We start from the raw sequence: 21451 nt of genomic DNA on the forward strand, positions 1-21451 counted from the left end.
GGAGCGCTGAGCACAGCGCACCGCATCCCGGAACGAGCGAGATGGCGCGCAGCGGCAAGGTGAGGGGAGAGGGGGTCTTTCAGTATCCCGACAGCCTTTGGGCACCCCCACATACTTCGTCCGCCGTCCCCCCCACGGCCCGGTGTGGGGGGAATGTACCTCAGAGGTGGAGTGGGGGTCGTGGAGGGGGTACTGCCCCCTTGGGCCCGGCCGCTTGTGGCGGTGGGTGTTTGTGCGGCCACGTGCTCGCTGTGGGCGCCTTCTGAGGGCGCTTCGGGGTTGTTCCAGTAGTGCCTTTCTGTGAGCCGAACATGGCCGGTCGGCTCACGCTCACCTGAGGGAATTGGCTTTACTGCCTCAGGCGGCTTGCCTATATGGTAGTCAGCGTGAGGCGGAACAGGCCCGGCGGACCTTCGGTCTGCTGGCTTCGGCAGAACAGCCAGAGCTGCACAGCCCACGGCTGAAACCGAGAAGCTCCTCCCTGTGCTGACCTCCGAGTTGCTGCTGGTACAAAGCTGTGAAATTCAAAGGGACTTCAGTATTCCTGTCTCGGGCGCAGCTGCGGTTTTGTGCACAGTGCAGCTACCAAAGTAGTAATTGCCATTGCTCTTGCTGAAATAGTAGTAGAAACGGTTTTGCCCTGTTAAAAATGCAGTTTATTTGTCTGGTATGTTTAAGGGATCCTGTTGGTGAAAGCTGCGTTAAGGTTTCTGATACAGGGCACTTAATATCTGTTAAATGTAGGCTTTGTCTGTCCTGCAGGTCAAAGTGCTGCTGCTGTAGCCACACTTCTCTCAGCTTATTATAACTAGCTTCAGCAGCGAGAGGTTAGAGATAAAGGCAGACAATTGTTTCATTTTGCCCTTATCAGTACTTGAGCAAAGCAGATTGATGTTAGCTCAGGTGTGACAGTGTGTCCTGCAATCACCCATGCTGAGCAGCTTAGTATACTGCACCTGAAAATTGCAGTACTGGATGCTTAGAGGTTAATAACAGATGAAAAGGCATATAGAGGAGGATTACCAGAAGAGAGACCTGCCCTCTTCCTGAAGGAAGGATTCCACATACCTGAATAGGCACTGGGCTTGGAGTTTTCAGCCTTCCAGAAGGGCATGTTAGCACTTGCTACTTGATAATTGTTTCGTAAGCCAAACAAGCAGCTCTTTACTCCTGCACTTGTTTGATTCCTTTGCTGTCATCTTGCCAGCTGTGAAGAGCATTTTTACCTGTTTTGGACAACATGATTGATTCAGCTGCCAGCAATTGTGTGTCTTGGGTCAGGACAGCAACAAGCCAAGGGTCTGCAGTTGCTGATGCTGGTAGAGTAATTCCTCAGGCTGGCAGGTGAGCAGTATCAAGGCTCTTGTGAGAACCTAGTGCAGCCTCAGTTACTGCCCCAGTTCCACTCTAAGCTTCTGCAGATGTAGCTGCCTCAAAGGCATTAATTCCTGGCTCCTAGGCAAGCCAGCAGTAAAGTCAGAGTGAGGAATAGTGTGTTGAGACTGAGTATAACCTGCTGGACGTCTTGCGGAGCCCTGTTGCTCAGCCTTCTTTCTTTTTTCCTCTTGTCCTCTCCTGAGAGCTGCTAATACAGAGCATTAGACAACTAATCTGGGCAAATTATTCCTATAAACTTGATATTAAGAAATACCTATTTGGGTGACAAAAAGAATGTTGTTCTTTTGGTTGATGTTTAAAAAGGGACTTGGGAGTTATTTGCATGGTCATATGCAAAAGAGCTTAGACCAACACGTTTTCTTTCTGTTTGTCCCTTTTGTTTTGCAAAAGCAGACTATGCATCTCATGCTGCTTCATTCTCAATCTTTTGATTTATTGCCCATGTCCTTTTGGCAGTTTCGCTTCTTAGAGAATTGGATATATTTTGTATTTTAAAACAAGGTTATTGGCTCCAAAATAGGTAGTAACTATACACACTTTCCTGTGTTCTGGCAAGCAATAATTTTTTGTACGCAATGTAATTTAAGCTTCTGGCTGTCCACCAGGCAAGATTTTAATGTATATTTAAAGAACCTTGGTTTAATCAGTGACAATAAATTTGAGCTGGCTTTTTGTCAGTGTCCTTGGAGATGCAGGACATAATTTTGCTGAATTCCTCTTGTAGCTTCATTCAGCTGGGTGGTAAAATTACTCAGGTTAATCAAGGTAAGTGGAGTCTGCGGAAGAACTTTAGAGGAACTTAGCAAAACCAGTTGAATGGACAATACTGCAGGTAATATTCTTTATTAATAAATGTTGGACAAGAGAACTCACAAGAAACAATTTTGTTCATGTGCTAGTTTATGAATCAATTAAGGGGAAGACTTGGGCTTTGTTACATAAAGATCTGTTAGAGCAATGATCAGAAATGCAAACACATATTCTAGCTTGTGGGATTTAAGCCCCTTAGTTGAAATCGGAATTCATCCTTCTGAGGTATTAGGAGCATAGCTGTGTGCTGCAGACACTGGTGCTCACTGCAGAGACACCTCCAGGAACATTAAATGTTCTGACTCACTGGAAGCCATAGGAGTGCAGTCATTCTTACGTCGCTGGGTTAGACCAAACAGTGGCCTGCAGCAATTACAGGCTACTGTGAGTGGTGAATGTAGCTGTAGAGCTTGGGGAACAAGCTTGTATCTCCACCTTGTTTTGTGCAGATACACTGTGTTGTGTTGTGCTGGTAACTGTCAACTGAAATATCTGTTTTATTTCCTAGTGTAGAAGAGCCCTTATATCCCATATATGTTCACAGGGTTGAATAGAAATTGCCCTTCTTGACAGACTATTGTGTTACGTGGGATTTTTTCTATTTTCCACGGAGACAGCTGGAACATGGTACAGGATCAAATGATTCTTAGTTCAGTGTAGTTGCAGTGGTTCTGTTCTCCACCATTGTCTCATATTAACAGTTACTGTAAAAGAAACTAATAGTGACATAGTTTGATTTTTAGGTTTGTGTGTTCAAGGATCTGAACTAACCCTTTTAAGTAATTATGCTTGAAGTGACCCTTTTACATTATTATTCAGTATTGTATTTCCTTTCTAGGCAGCCATAGTGCTGTGCCTGGATGTAGGCTTTACAATGAGCAATTCTGCCTCTGGTGAGGAGTCTTCACTTGAACAAGCCAAGAAGGTTATGACAAAGTTTGTGCAGCGACAGGTATGTGTGACTTCACATGTGATAAAAAAACTGTTGAAAAGGGAGAGGAAATAATGATATCTGTGAAATATTTTTCTCATTTACTAACAATTGAAATAAATGAGAAATGAGTAAGAATTAGTCCATTTTTATGCAGGAGTAACAGTGCTCTGTGTTTCAGCTGTACTTTTGTGGACATGTGGCAGTTGGATTAATCACTTTTTTTTTTTTAGGACAGTAGAAACTTTTAGGCAGAGGAAAGTACTCTTTCTCTAAAATGTTTCAACCTTCTTAAGATTTACTATACTCAAGACTCATCTCAATTTTACTTTTTTTTATCCCAGATATCTTCACGTCAATCTGTTAGTTTAATTATATCTAAATTAGTGAACTCTCTGTAAGATTACATTTTGGTAGGATAGCACTGAAAAAATAAGAAAAAGTAAATCCACTGTACTTGACATTGTTTCAAAATTAGTTCAGCTTGCTCAAGTCTGCTAACATAGTAGTGTTTTTCTACCTGTTTTGTATTTTCTCTCTTTCCAGGTTTTTGCTGAGAGTAAAGATGAGGTTGCTGTAGTTTTGTTTGGCACTGATGGTACTAGGAATGGCCTTGCCAGTGGGGATCAATACCAAAACATTACTGTACATAGGTCACTAATGCTACCAGATTTTGATCTGCTGGAAGACATTCAAGATGTGATTAAGCCAGGCTCTGAACAAGCAGACTGTATCCTTTCGTTGTAGAGCACTTCTTGAACTGATTCAGCTACATAGGAGAAACGAAGTTAGTGTTGTGAAATGGGCTCAGACTTGCCTCTGAAATTTTAACTACTATCAGTGTTCAGCTAATTTGTGGTTGTAAGTTTGTTCAAAAGCAGATTAGCTGCTTTGTGACATTCTTTTAGGCTAGCTGATGGAGTCTTGGCCGTAGGGTATCATTGCTTTTATGAAGTGTTCTGTTAATTAAAGAGAATAAAGATAGCGATAATACAATTTTAGGCCTCAAATAAGGCATGTGTGTCTAAAAGTAATGCTGCAGAACTTGGTTTATGCTTTTTCATCAAATAAAAATACTATTTATGAAATATGTCTGCAGAATAATCAGAAACCAGACAGAGCAGAATAGAGGCTTATGAGATTGATTTCCATATAAAGTATTTCTAACATTGCCAAATGTCACTTGCTGGTTTAAATGTTGTTCATGTTTGAATGTATTCTGTTGTTAGTTGCGTAAGGGGAAGATTTTTAAAAGAAGAGATCTGTGTAGTGTCCCCTTGTGTGTTTCATTTATATACTGTTCAAGTTCCTGTGTTGTCTTCCCTCTTTCTGGCCATAAAATTATTGTTGTGAGCTCTGTTCTATTTGCGTGCAGCCAGTCAGCTGTATCTTAGCAGAAGCAGTCATGTTCCTTCTTCGGTGGGTGGGCAGGTTTTTTGCGCAGTGATAAAAATATGTTCCCAATGAAAATTGTGATTGGGAAGAAACTATCAAGAGATTGCCAGATGCAGATGTTTTGAAGGAAAACTGGCATGAGAAAATGGTATCATGTATTGAAAGTACCGGTAAATTTTATCTGTGGATTCAAAGTAACCTTGTAAAGATTAGATTGCACTTTCATTGGACGTGAGCCTCCTCACTGACAGTTAAAATATTGCGCCCTGAAGCAGTCTTTTTACTGTTCCATCAGATAAATGGGAAGAGACAAGATCATAAAACAGAGAAGTTGTATTGGAACCTCTTGCACAGTAGATATTTGAAAAGTACTCGTCTCAAAAAATTTTTTGCTTGTTAACTAAAATGCATGTTTGTCAGTGTTTGGGAGGGGGTGAAAACAGAAGACGGTTTCATAGGAAAAACACTTTTGTGACATGATTCATGTTCCAAAGGAGATTTTTCTTAAGTTTGCTTAGTTCTGGATGCAATTATTGTGTGTATGGACTTGCTTCAGCGGGAAACATTGTGAGTATGTAACCCAAAGCCTTTTACAGAATTCTGACCTTGAACTTTGGAACTGATCTGATTTCTTCTCTGTATTAGCTTTCCAGTATCGTGTAAATATGGAAAATGCTTTTTTTACAAAATAAAGCCAATATTAAAAACAAACAACACACTACAGGAGTCTGTCCCTGAAGAATTCCCAGGAGGCATCTAGCTTCTCCAGACAATCTAAGAACTTTCTGATGCAACTGGGAACTTCGGAGTAGATTCATGAGAATATTAATACCATTATACAAGGCACAAAGACTTCACTTAGTGTTGCATTTTTTGTGACCTATTTTCAAAAAACATGAATTCAGACGTTAAAATGCATAGAAGACAGCTACCAAATTTATAAGGGTGATGGCATAACTTAAAGAAAAAACAAAACCAAAAAAACCCTAGAAAAGTGAGTTTGTTCAGCCTAGCTAATTAAAGGCTGTTGGGAGAGAAGGTGGCTGTTTGTAAATATGCAGGCTGTGGGAGATAAACATGCAGTAAGGAAAAACGCTGTTTAAGCTGAAAGAAAATATTGGCACACGTGTTACAAAGCTGTCAGTGAATGTACTTAGACTGGAGATGTGACGATTTCTAACACCCAGTGAACTGATGGTCCAGGGAAAGGAAGATAACCTTATTTACCTCTCAAAACAGAAACTGAACATCTTGTTAAAAAGATTATGTGATCTAACTGTGAATGCAAAAGACTAGACGTAGCGATGCAATTTAGATGAATAAAATCTGATGGGCATGGAAAGCTGTATCAGTTTGATGGTTAAAGGTGAGTTGTGAATTAAAAGCACTGTATTTATGGCAGTATAACCTTGAATACCTTCAGAACAACTGCTTTTGTAATGTTGTGGGTAACTTGCTTGTATGCACCAAACCCTTTGATACTGAGTTTACCTTCAGTTGAGAAAATACCATCAGGAAAAAATTCAAGAAAATCACCCTTATGGTTGAATATCCAGATAAAAACTGTATCAGTTTAACTGAATTTTGTTCTGTAGCTGACAGAAGTTTTTGATGTTTATTGTTACTATTTCTTAGCCTCTTAAATAGGCTTTAAAGTCTATCTTGTCCAATGAGTCTACTGAATTAGCTTACTAAAATGGAACCCCCACCAGCGATAGTAATTTAAAATACACTTTCCATTTTCACAAGGACATACTTAAATCTGCAAAGGAAATATCTAGTGTAATCAATAAACCACCTAACATATTTTATTAGCATTTTATCTACCTTGGTGAAAAATGGCAGAATTCCGTTCATTTAGATGTAGTCAGTGATTTATACAGTCACAGGGCTAGAGTCCTCAATTTTAGGGGGTAGGAGTGAGTAGGGGGAATCGTATAAAGGTAAAAACCTACCATAATTAATATGACCGATGATAGAACATTTTCTACCAAGTAGGTTTGTTTGCCTTTTTTTTTTTTTACAGGTAAGGAAAAAGAATTAGAAGAATTTTGTAAGGAAAGAATTAGAAAAAAGCCTTATAGATAATACTTCTGATATATGTAAGTGTTCCTTTTTTATTTTAAGAGGAAAGAAGTACGAGAAGAGGCACATTGAACTGTTTACAGATCTTAGTAGTCCTGTCAGTGAGGATCAGCTGGAAATTATCATTGCTAACTTGAAGAAAACAGGAATTTCACTTCAGTTTTTGTAAGTATGGAAGAGGCTGTTATACACTATGCCATTTTTTTAAAAGGGAAGTTATTCTTTCTTAATAACAGTCTTGAAGGAGCTGGTGATATGTTGGTGTATTGTTTCTTATAGAGGTGTACCAGTATGTAATATGATTGTTATAAATACTTCTATCAGTTGCACATGCCATGAATTCCAGTTATGAACAAAGTCCCCTTGATTAAGTGATGTGCAAATACACGTTAAGATGATGGCTGCTTCTCCAGTTAAGCTTATAGCTCAGAACCAGAGTCTAAAATGGGAGACAAAAGATCTATCTAAGTAGAGAAGTGGGAAACAATGAGCCACAAATAGCCTCAGAAGCAGTGGTTTTGTCACAGCAACAGCCTAGATCCTTTTAGGTAAGGGAGTTACTGGGGAGAAATAATGAGGTAGTGTTGCAGATGTTTATAGCCTGATTCTGGTGTCACTTTTGCAAGTGGGAACAGAAGGGTTTTCACGGTGATGGGCTTGGAAAATGGAAGCAATGTCGTAAGTGTTATGACAGGAATCCCTTGGCTGTCTTGGTATAGGTATAGGCATTGATCTGAAGAATCAATGGTGGTGCTGAGATCTCTGTGAGTTGTTGCACTGATGGTAACGTAGGAAGCTATAGGCCGTCTGGTAGGAGTTTATTTAAAAGCAAAACTTTGTGTGAATGTCAATGTTTGCTGTTTATAACAAATAATTTCACAGGAGAAAGTTAAAGCTGCAGTTTTACTTATGACCGTTTTAATATTTGCTTTCACCTAGATCTAGCATTCTGTTCATGTTGTGAACTTGATAAATTCATTAAAGCCATTTGTGAACCCACCTGCAAGATAAGAGAGGGGTTAGGTAGGAAAGTGTGACTGAAAATCATGGGCTGATCCTCCACAGAAAAATTCTTTTTTGCCTGTGCTTGGGTGAGGCTGAATGTAAAAAATGTCAGCCTACTCTCACGTTTTGTCTACCTTCTAAAAGAAGGTATGATTGCAACATGCCTTGACATGCTCCTTCTAGGTTATTTGACCTATTGTTGTCACTGGAGATACGACACCAGGAACCTGAGCACGTGCTGCCAGCCAGAGTACATCTTTTCAGAGACCTCGTATTTAGAACTTGCTACCTTGTCTCCATACCTGTAGTTTGCTATGCAGACTAGCACAGATGCTACCACCACAAGTTAATGTTGCAGTTTTATTCTGTGAGATTTCTGATACGTCTTTACATTTTCTTTGTCTGTAACGTAGCAAAGGAAAAGCCCTGTGGCTAATAAAAGCACTAGGGAGATGTTGCTGTTACAGCATCAGCTGCAGATTTACACCCTGTCTCCCAGCCACACGAGCAAACAATGCTTTGAGAAATACATGAACAACCGTAAAATACTCAGGATACTGGTTTAAAATAATTTCTTGCTAAACCTTGTCCTTTTGTTATAACCCATGCTTCCACCTCTTACACCCTGTTTATTGATTAGGTTGTAACTTGTGACACATAGTTGGTTTTCCTCCCTGTTATCAGGTGCCAAGCACATGATGAGTACTGTGTAGCTTTGGATGTTACACAGTTATCACAAGAGTCTTTAAGCATTGTATAATGAAAATAATCTAACTTTATATATCAGAGGTTTGAAGCTTCTTTGCTCTCATAACAACTTTAAAATACATTTTCTTTATTTGTCAATGGATTCTGTGTTCTAAAAAGGTACCAAACACTTTGCTGAAATTTGATCTTTAATTCTGCTGTATGACATTGTTGTGCGTATTGTTAACTCTGCTTATTATATGTTGCTCCACAGATAAGTTTAGTGAACACTAATGAGGTGAAAGTAAGGTAGAGATCTGTAGGCTGTGTTTTTGAAAACATAATACAATGATAAAATTCTTTTACTTCGTGGAGATCTGGTAAAAGCTATCATGTGGTTCATTCAAAATTGGATCAGACGAAAGATTTGAAAAATCTGCAGGCGTTGTCAAGGGCACAGAGTAGAGGATCTTACACATCTTTCTTTTCTGTAGTTATTATACTTAGTTAACTCTGTTATATTTTGAAGAGCAGCAAAATCATTTTAGCTATAACCCCTGGCTAAATTTTTAAAACTGATTCTTGAAGTGCAGGAAAATGTGTCATCTTCAGTCAGAAATTCACCTACTGGTGTAAGCTATTAAAATCTCAAAGAGTAACATTTATTCCAGTAATACCCAATAGCCCCACTTCAGAGAAAGGCCCGTTTGCTGGCATTTAGAGCAGATATAGAATTATAGGCCTGGAATGGCTTTTAACAAGTCATCTGGAGCAATCCTCTACTTCAGACTGGGTCAGTTGTATGTATGTCAATGCTGAGCAGTGCTTGTCTAATCTTTTTATCAAGATTTCCAGTGATGGGGACTTTTCCATCTCCTCACTCTGTTGGTTTTAGAGATTATGGTTTGAACTGCCTTTATCAGGCTTTTGAATATCTGACCGGACTCCATAATGTAATTTGAGCGCAAGCTGAATATGAAGAACCGATTGTTCCCTTCCTCTCTGCAACAGACTGTCTTGCCTTCTGACTCCCTTTTCTATGGGCTTTTTTTTGTTCAATCTTTTTTCATAGATCTTGTTTTCTAATCAGCATTGTCTTTACTCCCTACTCCCTTCCTGTATGTGGACATCTTTACTGATGTATGATGCCCAGAACTGGTGCACAGGATGTTACCAATTCCAAGCAGACCTGAAATAGTACTTCATGTGTTTTGCAAGCCATGCAGCTTTTTATACATCTGACTGCAGCTAGATAGAAATTGTTGATCCTGATACAATTTTTGTTTTGTTTTTGGTTGGTTATTTTAATTAAGAAGAAAGTCAAACTAACTGCTTCCACTTGTGTTCTTAGTCTGCCATTTCCAGTGGATGTTGATGATGGAGGTGGAGATACAAGTGCCAGCGTACGTTCTCAGATGTACAGAAACCCTTTTCCAAGAAAGGGTTTAACTGAGCAACAGAAGGAAGGTATTGGTGTGGTGAGAAAACTGATGCATACTTTGGACAAAGAAGAAGGGCTGGAAGAAATTTATACTTTCAGGTAAACTTGGCTAATCCTCTTTATCACACTGCAAATTTACTTCCTGAGTTCTTCCCCAAAATATGAAATTAAGTAGTCAGTCACTTGGCTTTCAGTTTTACTGAAGTCACTGAATTTCATAACTTGTTATACGCTCAGTCCCTTTCAAACAGCTGCTTCAGTGGCTTTAGAATAGGTAGAAAAGCTTATAGATTTCAGTGGAAAATGAATTTTCTATAGCTGTATTTAAGGGGAAAAAAAAAAATCAGTTCTTCCATCTTTAGTGTTGGTGGATTTTGGAAGGAATGTTTCTCTAAATGAGATTTCAAAAGCATGTTTTGGAAAGAATTGGATTTTGTGACATAGTGCAGGTATAACATTTGCATTTAATGATAGCCTTTGTTCCTTGGTCTCAGACTCTTTTTAGCTCACTAGTTTATCAAACTCCCACAAATGTTTTGAGTAATGTTTGTTGAATCCTGCTCTTTAATCACAGACTTACTGTGCCTTTGTGCCAAACAATATGCCTTTATAGTACCATTCCTAATGCAAGAATTTGAAAGATGGTTTTTCACTCCATGTTTCCCCAATGAAAGAATAAAAATATATGTGTCTCTGAAAAACTATAGCTAATGATATGTCCAAGACTTTTCCACATAGGTGTTGCCTCAGTTGGGATACAAGCAAAATGTGTCTGTGTGCCTTAAAAAGTTCTGATTTTATTGTCCAAGTAGTTCTATTCTACAATTACAAAGAGTGATCTTTTAGAGAGTATGTTTTTCAGGATGCTTAGTAGACCATTAGTAGCAGGCTTTGTCATTACATCAAAAGACTGCACAGAAAAGCAGTATCTTTCTGGGCCCATTTATCCTTTACGATAATCCATATGCACGAAGCTGCTATGTGGCTTGTCCCCTTTGTATTTTTTTTTTTTTTTAAATCTCGGGCTCTTGCTACTGTATAAGCTGTCTTTGTGCCATGCTTTCAGGGGAAATCCAAAATCTTTGGGTAAACAAGCATTTCAGTAGTAGATTAAAGCTTTAGTTAAGTTGTTTAAGAATACATGAGGTTTTAGATGCAGTTAAGTTGCTTATAAAGCTTAAGAAGTCAGCCTTGCAAATCTGTCATGATAATTTACCAACTCAGACTCTCTGTTTTCCTATATTCATTATTGCTGCTGGTAAAAATATTTCAACTTTTGTGAAAATAAATTAGTCATGCTGGGAAAGTGAGAAAATATTGTATTGTTTTAGGGTTTGATATTCTGACTATTGGACAGGAGGTACTTCTGCTGCCTCTGGGTTTGGGGGAAAGGACTGGAGAGCAGAGGAGAAGAGGCATGTTTTTAAAATACAAGTTGAAATGTGCATTTGCTAAGGTTTTATTGGCTGAGTCGTCCTTGAAAACATGGAGCTTTTTTCTTCTATAAACATAAGAAATTAAAGTATAGAGTTAGTAAACTGAGCTTAAGTGTCATACGCCTAAAGATGTCATTTAGGTATTTGATTTTTCACATTCATCCTTGAATGTATGTGTTGCAGTAGCTTTGATGTAGTAACAAGTCCTATTTAAAAATCCTGTATTGATGTATCTATTGTCAGAAAAAGTAATTTTTCCTCCCTTCTTTCTGTTCCCCAAGGAAAAAAAATTTAAAAGGAAATACAATGTTTATCTCATTATAAAAATCTCAGTCCATTTTCTTCTTTCATTGTGCTTCTGTTAGAATTTTCAAAAAAACTCTGCTTATCCTAAGAAAGTTGAAAAGTAGAATACCAAGCTGAGTTCTGCAATAATGTTTTTAGGAGCTGATTTTAATTTATGCAGACAAGTGCTTTAACGAAGATAGAGGTAGATTTGGGTCTTTATCATTAGGTGAAAAAGGTGAGGTCAACACTGTTTTCTCTTTGCTTCATCATGCAATAAAAAAATTTTATGAGCACTGTGTGTCTCAGCACTGGAATTTTATAGCAAAATAGCTGATACAGTTATTAGCTGAAAGCTGTTCTGGGGTGCAAGCCTATTTGATTTCACAATAATATATTATAAATTACTTATACTGTCAATTTTGAATTTTTGGACTCCATTGCTTAAAGCTGTGCAGTTGAGTTAACACTCTTCAGTATAAAATCGTTACAGTTCCTTTTTTTTTGGTGTTTTATGGACTTGCATATATGCTGTTTAGGCTAGAAATATTTAAAGTAACTTGTTTCACTCTAACCAAATGCTCTGAAAATAATGAGTTCATTAGTACTGTATTAAAAAAAGTGTCAAAAGTTAATTACCACACAAACAAAATCCTGTTAATTGAAACTGGATTCTTTATTTCTTCACCTCCTCTGCAGAAACCATTTTACCACTTAGAGAAGCCTTTTCTAATTTGCGTTGTTCAACTACCTACATGCCCTAATTGGGTGAGCGCAGATAAATGTAAAATGCTTAATAAGCAATTGTGTGGTTTCATCACAAGGCCTAAGATACTGTCTGTAAGTCACAGAATCACTAAGGTTGGAAAGGACCTTCAAGATCATCAAGTCCAACCATTAACCCAACGCCACCATGTCCCCTAAACTGTGTCCTGAAGTGCCACATCCACGCATTTTTTGAATACTTCCAGAGATGATGACTCCACCACCTCCCTGGGCAGCCTGTTCCAATGCTTGACCACTCTCTCAGTGAAGAAATTTTTCCTAATATCCAATCTAAACCTCCCCTGGCGCAACTTGAGGCCATTTCCTCTTGTCCTATCACTAGTTACTTGGGAGAAGAGACCAACACCCATGTCGCCACAACCCCCTTTCAGGTAGTTGTAGAGAGCGATGAGGTCTCCCCTGAGCCTCCTCTTCTCCAGACTGAACAACCCCAGTTCCCTCAGCCACTCCTCATAAGACTTGTGCTCCAGCCCCCTCACCAGCTTCGTTGCCCTTCTCTGGACATGCTCCAGCACCTCAATGTCCTTCTTGTAGTGAGGGGCCCAAAACTGAACACAGGATTCAAGGTGCGGCCTCACCAGTGCTGAGTACAGGGGCACAATCACTTCCCTACTCCTGCTGGCCACACTATTGCTGATACAGGTCAGGACGCTGTTGGCCTTCTTGGCCACCTGGGCACACTGCTGGCTCATATTCAGCCGGCTGTCAACCAGCACCACCAGGACCTTTTCTGCTGGGCAGCTCTCCAGCCACTCCTCCCCAAGCCTGTAGCGTTGCATGGGGCTGTTGTGACCCAAGTGCAGGACCCGGCACTTGGCCTTATTAAACCTCATACAGTTGACCTTGGCCCATTGATCCAGCCTGTCCAGATCCGTCTGCAGAACCCAGTTCTAATGTACACCATTGTAAAGGCTCGAGGTGGGAGTAATCTACTGTAGCACCTTTTTTTCATTCTCTTTTCCGACAATAGTTAATGACAAGGTTATTCATACAATTTATTTTCTAATGCTTTCTGGAGTCTAAGCTGAAACAATTGGGCCTCTGCATCTCCTTGAAGAGAGCGTATTGTCTGTAGTATTTTATTACAGTTCACCAGAGTTCATTTCTGTTTTCCTGATTCCTTTATTTAGGGAGAGCCTGGAGCGTCTTTCGATGTTTAAGAAGATAGAAAGAAGACCTATGGCTTGGCCCTGCCAGCTCACTATTGGTTCTAATTTGTCTATAAGGATTGTGGCCTACAAATCAGTAAGTTCATAAAATCGTATGTTTTGGTGTATTTTGGCAGCAAGTTAGGTGCAGCTGCATGTTTTTTCCTTAAAGGTAAGAAAATAAAAGATAAAACAACATCCAAAATAATTATGGCAGAGATTTTATGTCTGCAAAAGCCAGTATATCTAAAACTGTGGTTCCCACAGCAACTCTGACTTCACCATATTGTACACATATGTTAAAGAACTAAAATTCACTATGTACAGAAATAGAAGTAATTGCTATCTACGCTGTGACACTTAATGGTATTAAGTTGACGAACCTGATTAAGAATGCTGCGCTTCTGTGAAGCTTTCCATTTGGCATCAGTGATATGTCTGCAGCTCAACGAGACTTAATATATATTTCTTAAGCCCTAGGCATGAGGGGAATTATGCACATGCGCATGTAAAAAGGTGGGTGTAAATGTTTTACCAGCTATTGTTTGGAGTCACATCTATTGTTATTTCAGACTTGGAAGAAAAGGTATATTTTTCCAGCTTGTTTGCTTTATACTGTTGGCCAGAGCTTGGGTGTAATCTGTTTCCCTTACAAATTACATGGGTCCTTCACACAGTGCTAGGGATAAGTAAGTGTATTTCAACACAGAAAATGTGCAAAATTCCGGTTATTGAATAATTAATAGGTAACTATGTAGTGTGGCAGCATTGATGCATCTGGTGAGATGGAGATTAATTAGTTTGTGATTTGAACCCAAGACTAAGAGTCTGGCCAATATTGCAAGGTTTCAGGAAGATACATTATGAAGTTGAAATATATCTGATTTCTGGGAGGTAGGCATGCTAGCCTTGAAAGAGATCTCTGCTGCCAGCTTTTTTTTAATATTTATTAATAATTTTTTTTATTAGGATATTGTGCCAGACCTGTACAAATATGCAGTAAGAGTCCCTTCCCAAAGGTGTTTACACACAAAGTAAGTGAAGCTTGGAAGAGTAAGCAACATGAACTGAGTGACTAGCCCGAGGTCATACAGCAGTTGGATCAGAGCTAGGAACAGACTTGTGATATACTGATGTAATCTATTCTGTTTTTTCTGTTTTCTGCCCAGTTCCCCATTTTTCTTCTCATTCACTAAGTATACTATCAATTTCACTTAAGTAGAGAGAAAAGAAAGCGTTTTTCTGTCCCTGTAGTAAGGAAACATTCACTCATTGCAGGTGTTTATTCCTTCTTTCCCTTCCCAGTCCTGTAATGCAACTGGGATCTTTTTCTGCCTTTTGGGGAAGTTGCAGTAACGTAAGGTATTTTTATCCTGTATTGTAGTAAGCTTGATGCAAAACTTGGGCAAACAAGCTGAATGAGCATTGAGTTGTCTTGATTCTTTAACATACATCTTAATCCCTTGTCAAAAACGTTTATGTAGGTGGAGGAAGTAAAATACATAGCAAGCAAGTTACATGTTATCCTGTGACTAAAAGACTTCCACAAATTACTTAGCCTGTGACTTTAATGAATAACCAATACAAGTATGCAGTTAATATGATATAGTTCAGGTGTTAGGTCTCATACAGATGAAACTGTGTGCTGAAAGCACTGTGGTAGCAGTCAGAGATGCATATTTGGGGCTGTCATTATTAGTCCTTTTTTGGCAAAATAACACAGCACTTGGTCTAAGACTTTTTTCCATATTCTGACTGAATGTTAGAACTGAACATTCCACTGAAATGTTAAATGTTCCTTTTCTTTGAATTCTGATATAAAGGTCACAGAAGAGAAGGTGAAAAAAATTTGGACAGTTGTGGATGCTAAAACCCTCAGAAAAGATGATGTGCAAAAAGAAACTGTTTACTGCTTGAATGATGATGATGAAACAGAGGTTCAGAGAGATGATACTATTCAAGGTATGACTTCTTTATGTGCACCCTGGCCACAAAGCAAAGATAATGGCTTGTACTATTAAATCACCTAAGTGTCTTTTAGTTTTATACTTTGAAGCCTAGCTGGGCTCTTAGAATGTAAGCTCTGTAAGCTGCTGGAACTCAGAGACTGTTATGTGAGAGACTTTGTCTTCATGTATTTTAAAAATTCTTACTTTTGCCAGTAATAGGAATAATAATAATAATACCACCAGGTGGAACTTGGAAGGCACTACAGCTTCCTAAATTGTCTTCTTGTGGAGGACCATACCTCAGTTCTGTAGTGAGTAGTGCGGCTACCTCTATTCTGTTTTCAAATCTTCAGTTATACTGATAATATGAATACTTTCATAACACTGCTTTTTTTTCTAGATAAGCAACTGCTCTAGATATTCTGCAGTTGGGAAGATAAAACCATTCAAGGAAGGCTTAGTGTGCAAGAATCTATGAGCTTTGCTGTTTAAATTATGTAACAGGCTCAATCTGAAGTAGTGGTATGCAGAATACTTCTTTTATAACCTTCAGCCTCTTTCTGAGTAGAAATTCCTCAGAAGACTAAAGAGCCCAGAAATAAATGGTCTTTCACTATGAAATAGTCTACTTTTTAAAAATGGAGTTAAGCAAATACGGGGTTTTTTTTGTGATTGTAGATACATTTTGTTACTTTTTTCTTTCATTTGCTGTTTGAATACCACACAAGTGGGAGAAATTTATTAGCTATAAAGGGCAGAACTATTCAGATAACAGTATAGCAAGTGCTGTCAAATGAATAAAATAAATTGAAAAATGAAGACAAATACTGTTTTGCTTTTTTTAAATGCAATGTGTTTCAGTTATAGCCATCATAGGTGTTTCGTAGCAATAGCAGATAAAAATGTCCGAACTACAGTGTGATTTTCTTTGTTTCTTTAAGCAGAAATGACAGGTAAAAGCTAGTAGTCTGTTTATGTTTTATAATTTGAAAAAATTTAGTAAAATTTTAAAAAATTTCACTTTTCATAGTGAATATATTTTGAAGCATTTGTGCCCATTCCCTGCTGATGTCCTCACTGCCCAAGTTGGTGAATGGTTGCAGGATGTAAAAAGAAGTGATGAACAGTTCAGTGTGAACAAATGAGGCCAAAAATTTCTCTATCAATGGTGTCTTACACCATTTTCTTACAGTTAAAGAGCTGCTGATGCTTCATGGACTTTTGTGGACAGTTTGAGAAACATCATAATTAGGCAATATTTTGCATTTGAAGCACCCGTACTGAAATTTCTTTTGTTCTGCCTCTGTGTTTGCTTTTCAGTTTCCAGGAAAATGTATCTGCATATATGTTTTTCATTCATGGATTTACCTCTGTTCCTTCTGGTTTCTTCACATCTGAGGATCTCATCCTTTGTTTGTGACTGTATAATAAAGTGATACTGTTACAAGAAGGATATTGTAGCTGGAGGTGGGGGAGTAAGCAATTGGAACACCATACCCCTTAGAAACTAACAGCTTCCTGTTTTGTGGAGATAGCCTTGTAATGTAAGGCATGGGAAGTAAAACACAGAAATGTATAGAAAGACCACTTCTGCTTACAAGAGTGTTTTGGTTTTCCATTGTGTGTGAGAATGTATCTCATGTCCACTGTTAACATATCTTGTTTTCTGAATCCCTTCTGGTGTCATTTCCTGTCCATGATTTGTGATATGTTTGGGTTTTTTTGTATTACGTTTGCAGGGAGTGTTGCAATCTATTTGCTGAAATCTATTCTGATTTGCTTAAATCTATTCTGTGAGCATAACTTTGTTGGGCAAGATGTTCAGTTCCCATATTTTCTTTCCTGCTCTCTACGAGGGTAACTGTTACATTAAACAATGTACAAGGAGTGTAGCTGCTGTTTGTGAAGTACAAAATATGTCTATGGAGTGTGTGGTTTTTTGTTAACAGGGAAAGTAATTTTATGAGCGTGTGTGCAGTGTAGCTGTGGGGCATGCATGCATTGTTAAAATATTCAGAGAACTAATTTCGGTGTTAGAATTGTAGGCCCATATGTGTACCAGATGCTCTTCTCTTGTTCTGCAGGGTTTCGCTATGGGAGTGATATAGTTCCTTTTTCAAAGGAAGATGAAGAGCAGATGAAATACAAAACAGAAGCAAAATGTTTTTCTGTTTTGGGATTCAGCAGATCCTCTCAGGTACAGTACTAAACTTCTTCCCATTCAACTTAAAACCAACATACAACATTCATGCAACAACTGCGTTGTTCAGACAATTGATTTCAGCTTAAATTCACTAAAGTTGTGGTGTGGTATTGGGAATGGGACATCTGCAGTCACATGAGTCATACAGTGTGACTTATTTGCTGATTTTAGTACATGTAAACAGTATGTAGTCGTGTGAAGGAGAGAACCTCAAAAATGTGGCCAGTGGGCCCTCAAGTGAAGCAAGAGCCAGTGAACTCGGATCGCTGCAAAGTGGAGACAGAGGTATTGTCTCATTTCATCTCATGAACTTAAACAGTGTTGCCAGATCTGCAACAGAAGCCTTTTTGGGCTTTGTCCAGCCACTAGTGTGTTCTTTTTAACAGAAGATGCCTCTCCCTCAATATGAAAGAAATTTTGAAGAAAGCCTGAGAACTGACTGCATTCATTCTCGTTTCCATAAGGATTAGTTTGTGAACTGTGACTTGCTACTTGCTTCTACTATAACAAAAACTAAATGTAGCTAAGACTTCATAGAACTTAGATGAAGATAACATGATTTAAAAACTGTCCATATTTCAGTGAGATGCTTGGTGCCTTTATGCATTTACCTGTACTTGTGGGGATTAATTTTGCGATTTGTTTTACCTGGAAGTTGTAAGAAACTTACCTTGAGCAAGTATATTAATAAAAGCTATCCAGCACAAGGTGATTTCCTGCAGAAAATCCAGGACTTAAACATTAGGAAAGGCTTAGGCAAAGGCTTAACAAACCATTCTTGAAGCAGAACATGTGAGGAGAAAATACAGAGATGTGGGCACCAGTAATTTGGGGAGAGAGTGCAACGTTTCATTTTAGCATTTTGGCGCTCACGAGGGAGACGAACTGCATTGGCTGTTTGCAAGGCTAGGAAAGAGCAGAGCCCCAGTCTTGCTGTTTATCTGCAATGACTGCCAGGGCAAGTGAGGACCAGCAAGACAATTCCTGCCTAGCACCTTCCTTGGAGGAGAGAGAGTGCAACGTGGAACAGAAAAGAATAGTAGGGGTGCTTGAACTACCAAAATCCCACTCATTCTTCTCTGGGATATTGCACAGGGTGACTGAAACTTCACTCTTCTTGGAGTTCACTGCACCTGGTCCCCTTCACCACTCAAAACTGAAAGGAAATCATGGGGCAGCTCTGCACATTCTGTTCTGAAAGTTTCCAGCCCTCCTGCTCTTTGAAATGTCTTGCTGCCTAAATAAAATAGAACCCTTGACAAAGGCTAAGGAATTGTTACCTTTACCAGGAAGGAAATATGCTAATAAAATAGGAAGCATCTATGGGAACTTGCTCCCAAATGGATGTAACTAAACATATTTTTACTTTACAGTACAGGTGGCACAGAGGTCCCTGCATGTTGCTAGATACGCCCTTAGACTACTGCAGTGCGGTGGTCCAAAGCATATTATTAACTGAGAAGCCAGGAAGTTATGTTGATTTATTGAAATGAGAAGCCACAGTAAATGGGAACTGTAACTTGGTTGCTCCTTGAGGACATTCAGAACTTTAAGTTGTTAAGTAACACGGGAACTTGCGTACTAAAAGTGATTGATTGAGGAAATGTACCATGCTTGAGCTTATATGCACTAAATTGGCTGGGGGAGAGAGATGTTAGGGACTGCAAATCCTGTACCAGAAACTGGGTCTAACAAGGGAAATGTGTCTGAACCCAGTGTTTCAATGAGACAATTTCTTGCATCTTTTCACACGTTCTTAGCCTACAGCTGAGTCTTACTGTCTTCATTTAATTCTGTAAGACATATTTCACTGTGTGCAGCATTTTCTTGTGCTGGAGGCTGGCTGGTCTCCTATTTTTACTTGCAGTCTGACTTTTATTGAAAACAGAAACTAAAAGGAAAGCAGTTGAGAAGCATCATGCTCCTGTAAGTGAGCTGTTATTTCGCATGGAATTTTTTTTTTACCATCATTGGTCAGATAGTGTGGTAATACCTTCAAATTCATAGTTAATAATTATAGGAATACAATTAGTTGTAGGAATGCTTCTGATTCACATAACTATGCCTCTAAGAGTTAACAAATTGGTTTTATATTTTTCCAATGCACAAAATATTTATTGCTTTTGATAATTTTTATGATGTACTTTTCTTGTCTGTGGATTTCATAACGAAGAGGAATTGCATCTTAAATAAAGTGTGCTCTGGTCCTGTAACTAGGATTGTGAATAATTATGCCCAATAGTAGTTGCATAGACCTCAGTGGAATAAAATTATTCATGTGTGATTGCAGGATTAAAATTACACTGTATAGATAATGATATCAGGAAGTTTCTAAGTACAACTGGAATTTTCAAGACCCATGCTTTCCTTACATTTTTGGCTCCTGAATTTTATTGTTTGGAATCATAATACTGACACTATTAAAATGTATGTTTTGTATTAAATTGTTTCTTCTAAAAACTTTGCAGAAAAGATAAATTATTATTAACTAGAGAAACTGGAACAGCTCCAAATACATAATTTAAGAAGGAATAGAACCACCTCATATTATTTTTCTGAGTTATTCACATCCCTCAGGAAAGAAGATCAGAGGCCGCTGAAACTTTGATTTTTAATTTATAAGCAATGCCATGTAAATCAAGAAATAATCCTTGAAATATTACAAAGGGACCATTTTTTTTTTCCAAACAAAAAAAGGTGTAGTTGTATACTCATCTAAATATTTATACTATACTGAACATAAAATTTCCTGAGCTTTTAAAGACAGAACAGCGAAGAATAATCACAGGTAGAATAATCTAAGTTGAAGAATTGTGGTGTAATACATTAAACAGATCTGCTCTGGTGCAAGTTGTCACTGACTTCAACAGCACTATGGCAACTTGCTAAATAATGAAAGTTCAGGTTAGTTTGAAGACTGTAATTTGAAGAGATTTTTCTGTAACAAAGAAAGGTCATTTTAACCAGTGTTCATGGTAGCGTGCAGTCTTTGTGACAGGTTTTCCACTACTGCAGTGTTTTTCTGGGTGTGTCTCACAGCCTCTGTAGCTCTAGCTATTCCAGCAATGCCCATTAGTGAACTGTATTTTTTTTTTTTTTTTTTGGGTCAGCCATGTTCATGAACAGCATAAGTTCTGGCAAAGAAGTGCTGCTTTGCCAGCACAGCTGTATATACTCCAGGTTGCTGTTGAATTAGCTTTATGAATTAAGGATGTGACTTTTTTCAGCTCTTTTTTGACATGTCTTTGCTAGGAAAATTTAATGGCACAGATGTTGTCCTGGTTTCAGCCAGGATAGAGCTGGTTTTCCTCACAGAAGCTAGTGTGAGACTGTGTTTTGGATTTGGGATGAGGAACTGTTGATAATGTGCTGATGTTTTGGGTTGTTGCTGAGCCGTCAAGGACAGTCCAGCTTCTTGTGCTGGCCTGCCAGCGAGCAGGCTGGGGGTGCACGGGGAGCTGGGAGGGGACACAGCCGGGACAGCTGACCCAGACTGGCCAAAGAGATATTCCCTACCATACGACGTCATGCCCAGTACATAAACTGGAGTTGGCCGGGGGGGCGGAAATCGCTGCTCGGGGACGGGCTGTCGATCACGGGGTGGTGAGCAATTTCTGTATTGGGCATCACTTGTTCTTATACATTCCTTTGTTGGTATTATCATTATTGTTCCCTTCTTTCTTTCTGTCCTATTAAACCGTGTTTATCTCAACCCACGAGGTTTTTCCTAATTCTCTCCCCCGTCCCGCTGTGGGAGGGAGAGTGAGCGAGCGGCTGCGTGGTGCTTAGTTGCCGGCTGGGGCTAAACCACGACAGTCCTTTTTGGCGCCCAACGTGGGGCCCGAGGCTTGAGATAATAACGGTTGCAGGTCACAATATCAGTTTGATTTGC

General features: G+C 38.9%; 1 protein-coding gene across 1 annotated transcript in view; it reads left to right on the top strand.

Moving 5' to 3' along the window:
* Window positions 1-21451, top strand: part of XRCC5 (X-ray repair cross complementing 5) — a gene marked incomplete at its 3' end in the record, with an annotated part of 60009 nt that continues 38558 nt past the window's right edge. Inside the window, exons 1-9 of the mRNA XM_082001376.1 lie at window positions 1-59; window positions 3047-3160; window positions 3686-3869; window positions 5053-5101; window positions 6662-6784; window positions 9663-9851; window positions 13390-13504; window positions 15231-15369; window positions 17441-17553. Of these exons, the coding sequence (XP_081857502.1) occupies window positions 42-59; window positions 3047-3160; window positions 3686-3869; window positions 5053-5101; window positions 6662-6784; window positions 9663-9851; window positions 13390-13504; window positions 15231-15369; window positions 17441-17553 (1044 nt within the window). The 5' untranslated portion in view covers window positions 1-41. The remainder of the gene's footprint in view (window positions 60-3046; window positions 3161-3685; window positions 3870-5052; window positions 5102-6661; window positions 6785-9662; window positions 9852-13389; window positions 13505-15230; window positions 15370-17440; window positions 17554-21451) is intronic.

Source organism: Phaethon aethereus (genome assembly GCF_964289735.1).
Source record: "Phaethon aethereus genome assembly, chromosome: 6".
Taxonomy (NCBI): Eukaryota; Metazoa; Chordata; class Aves; order Phaethontiformes; family Phaethontidae; genus Phaethon; species Phaethon aethereus.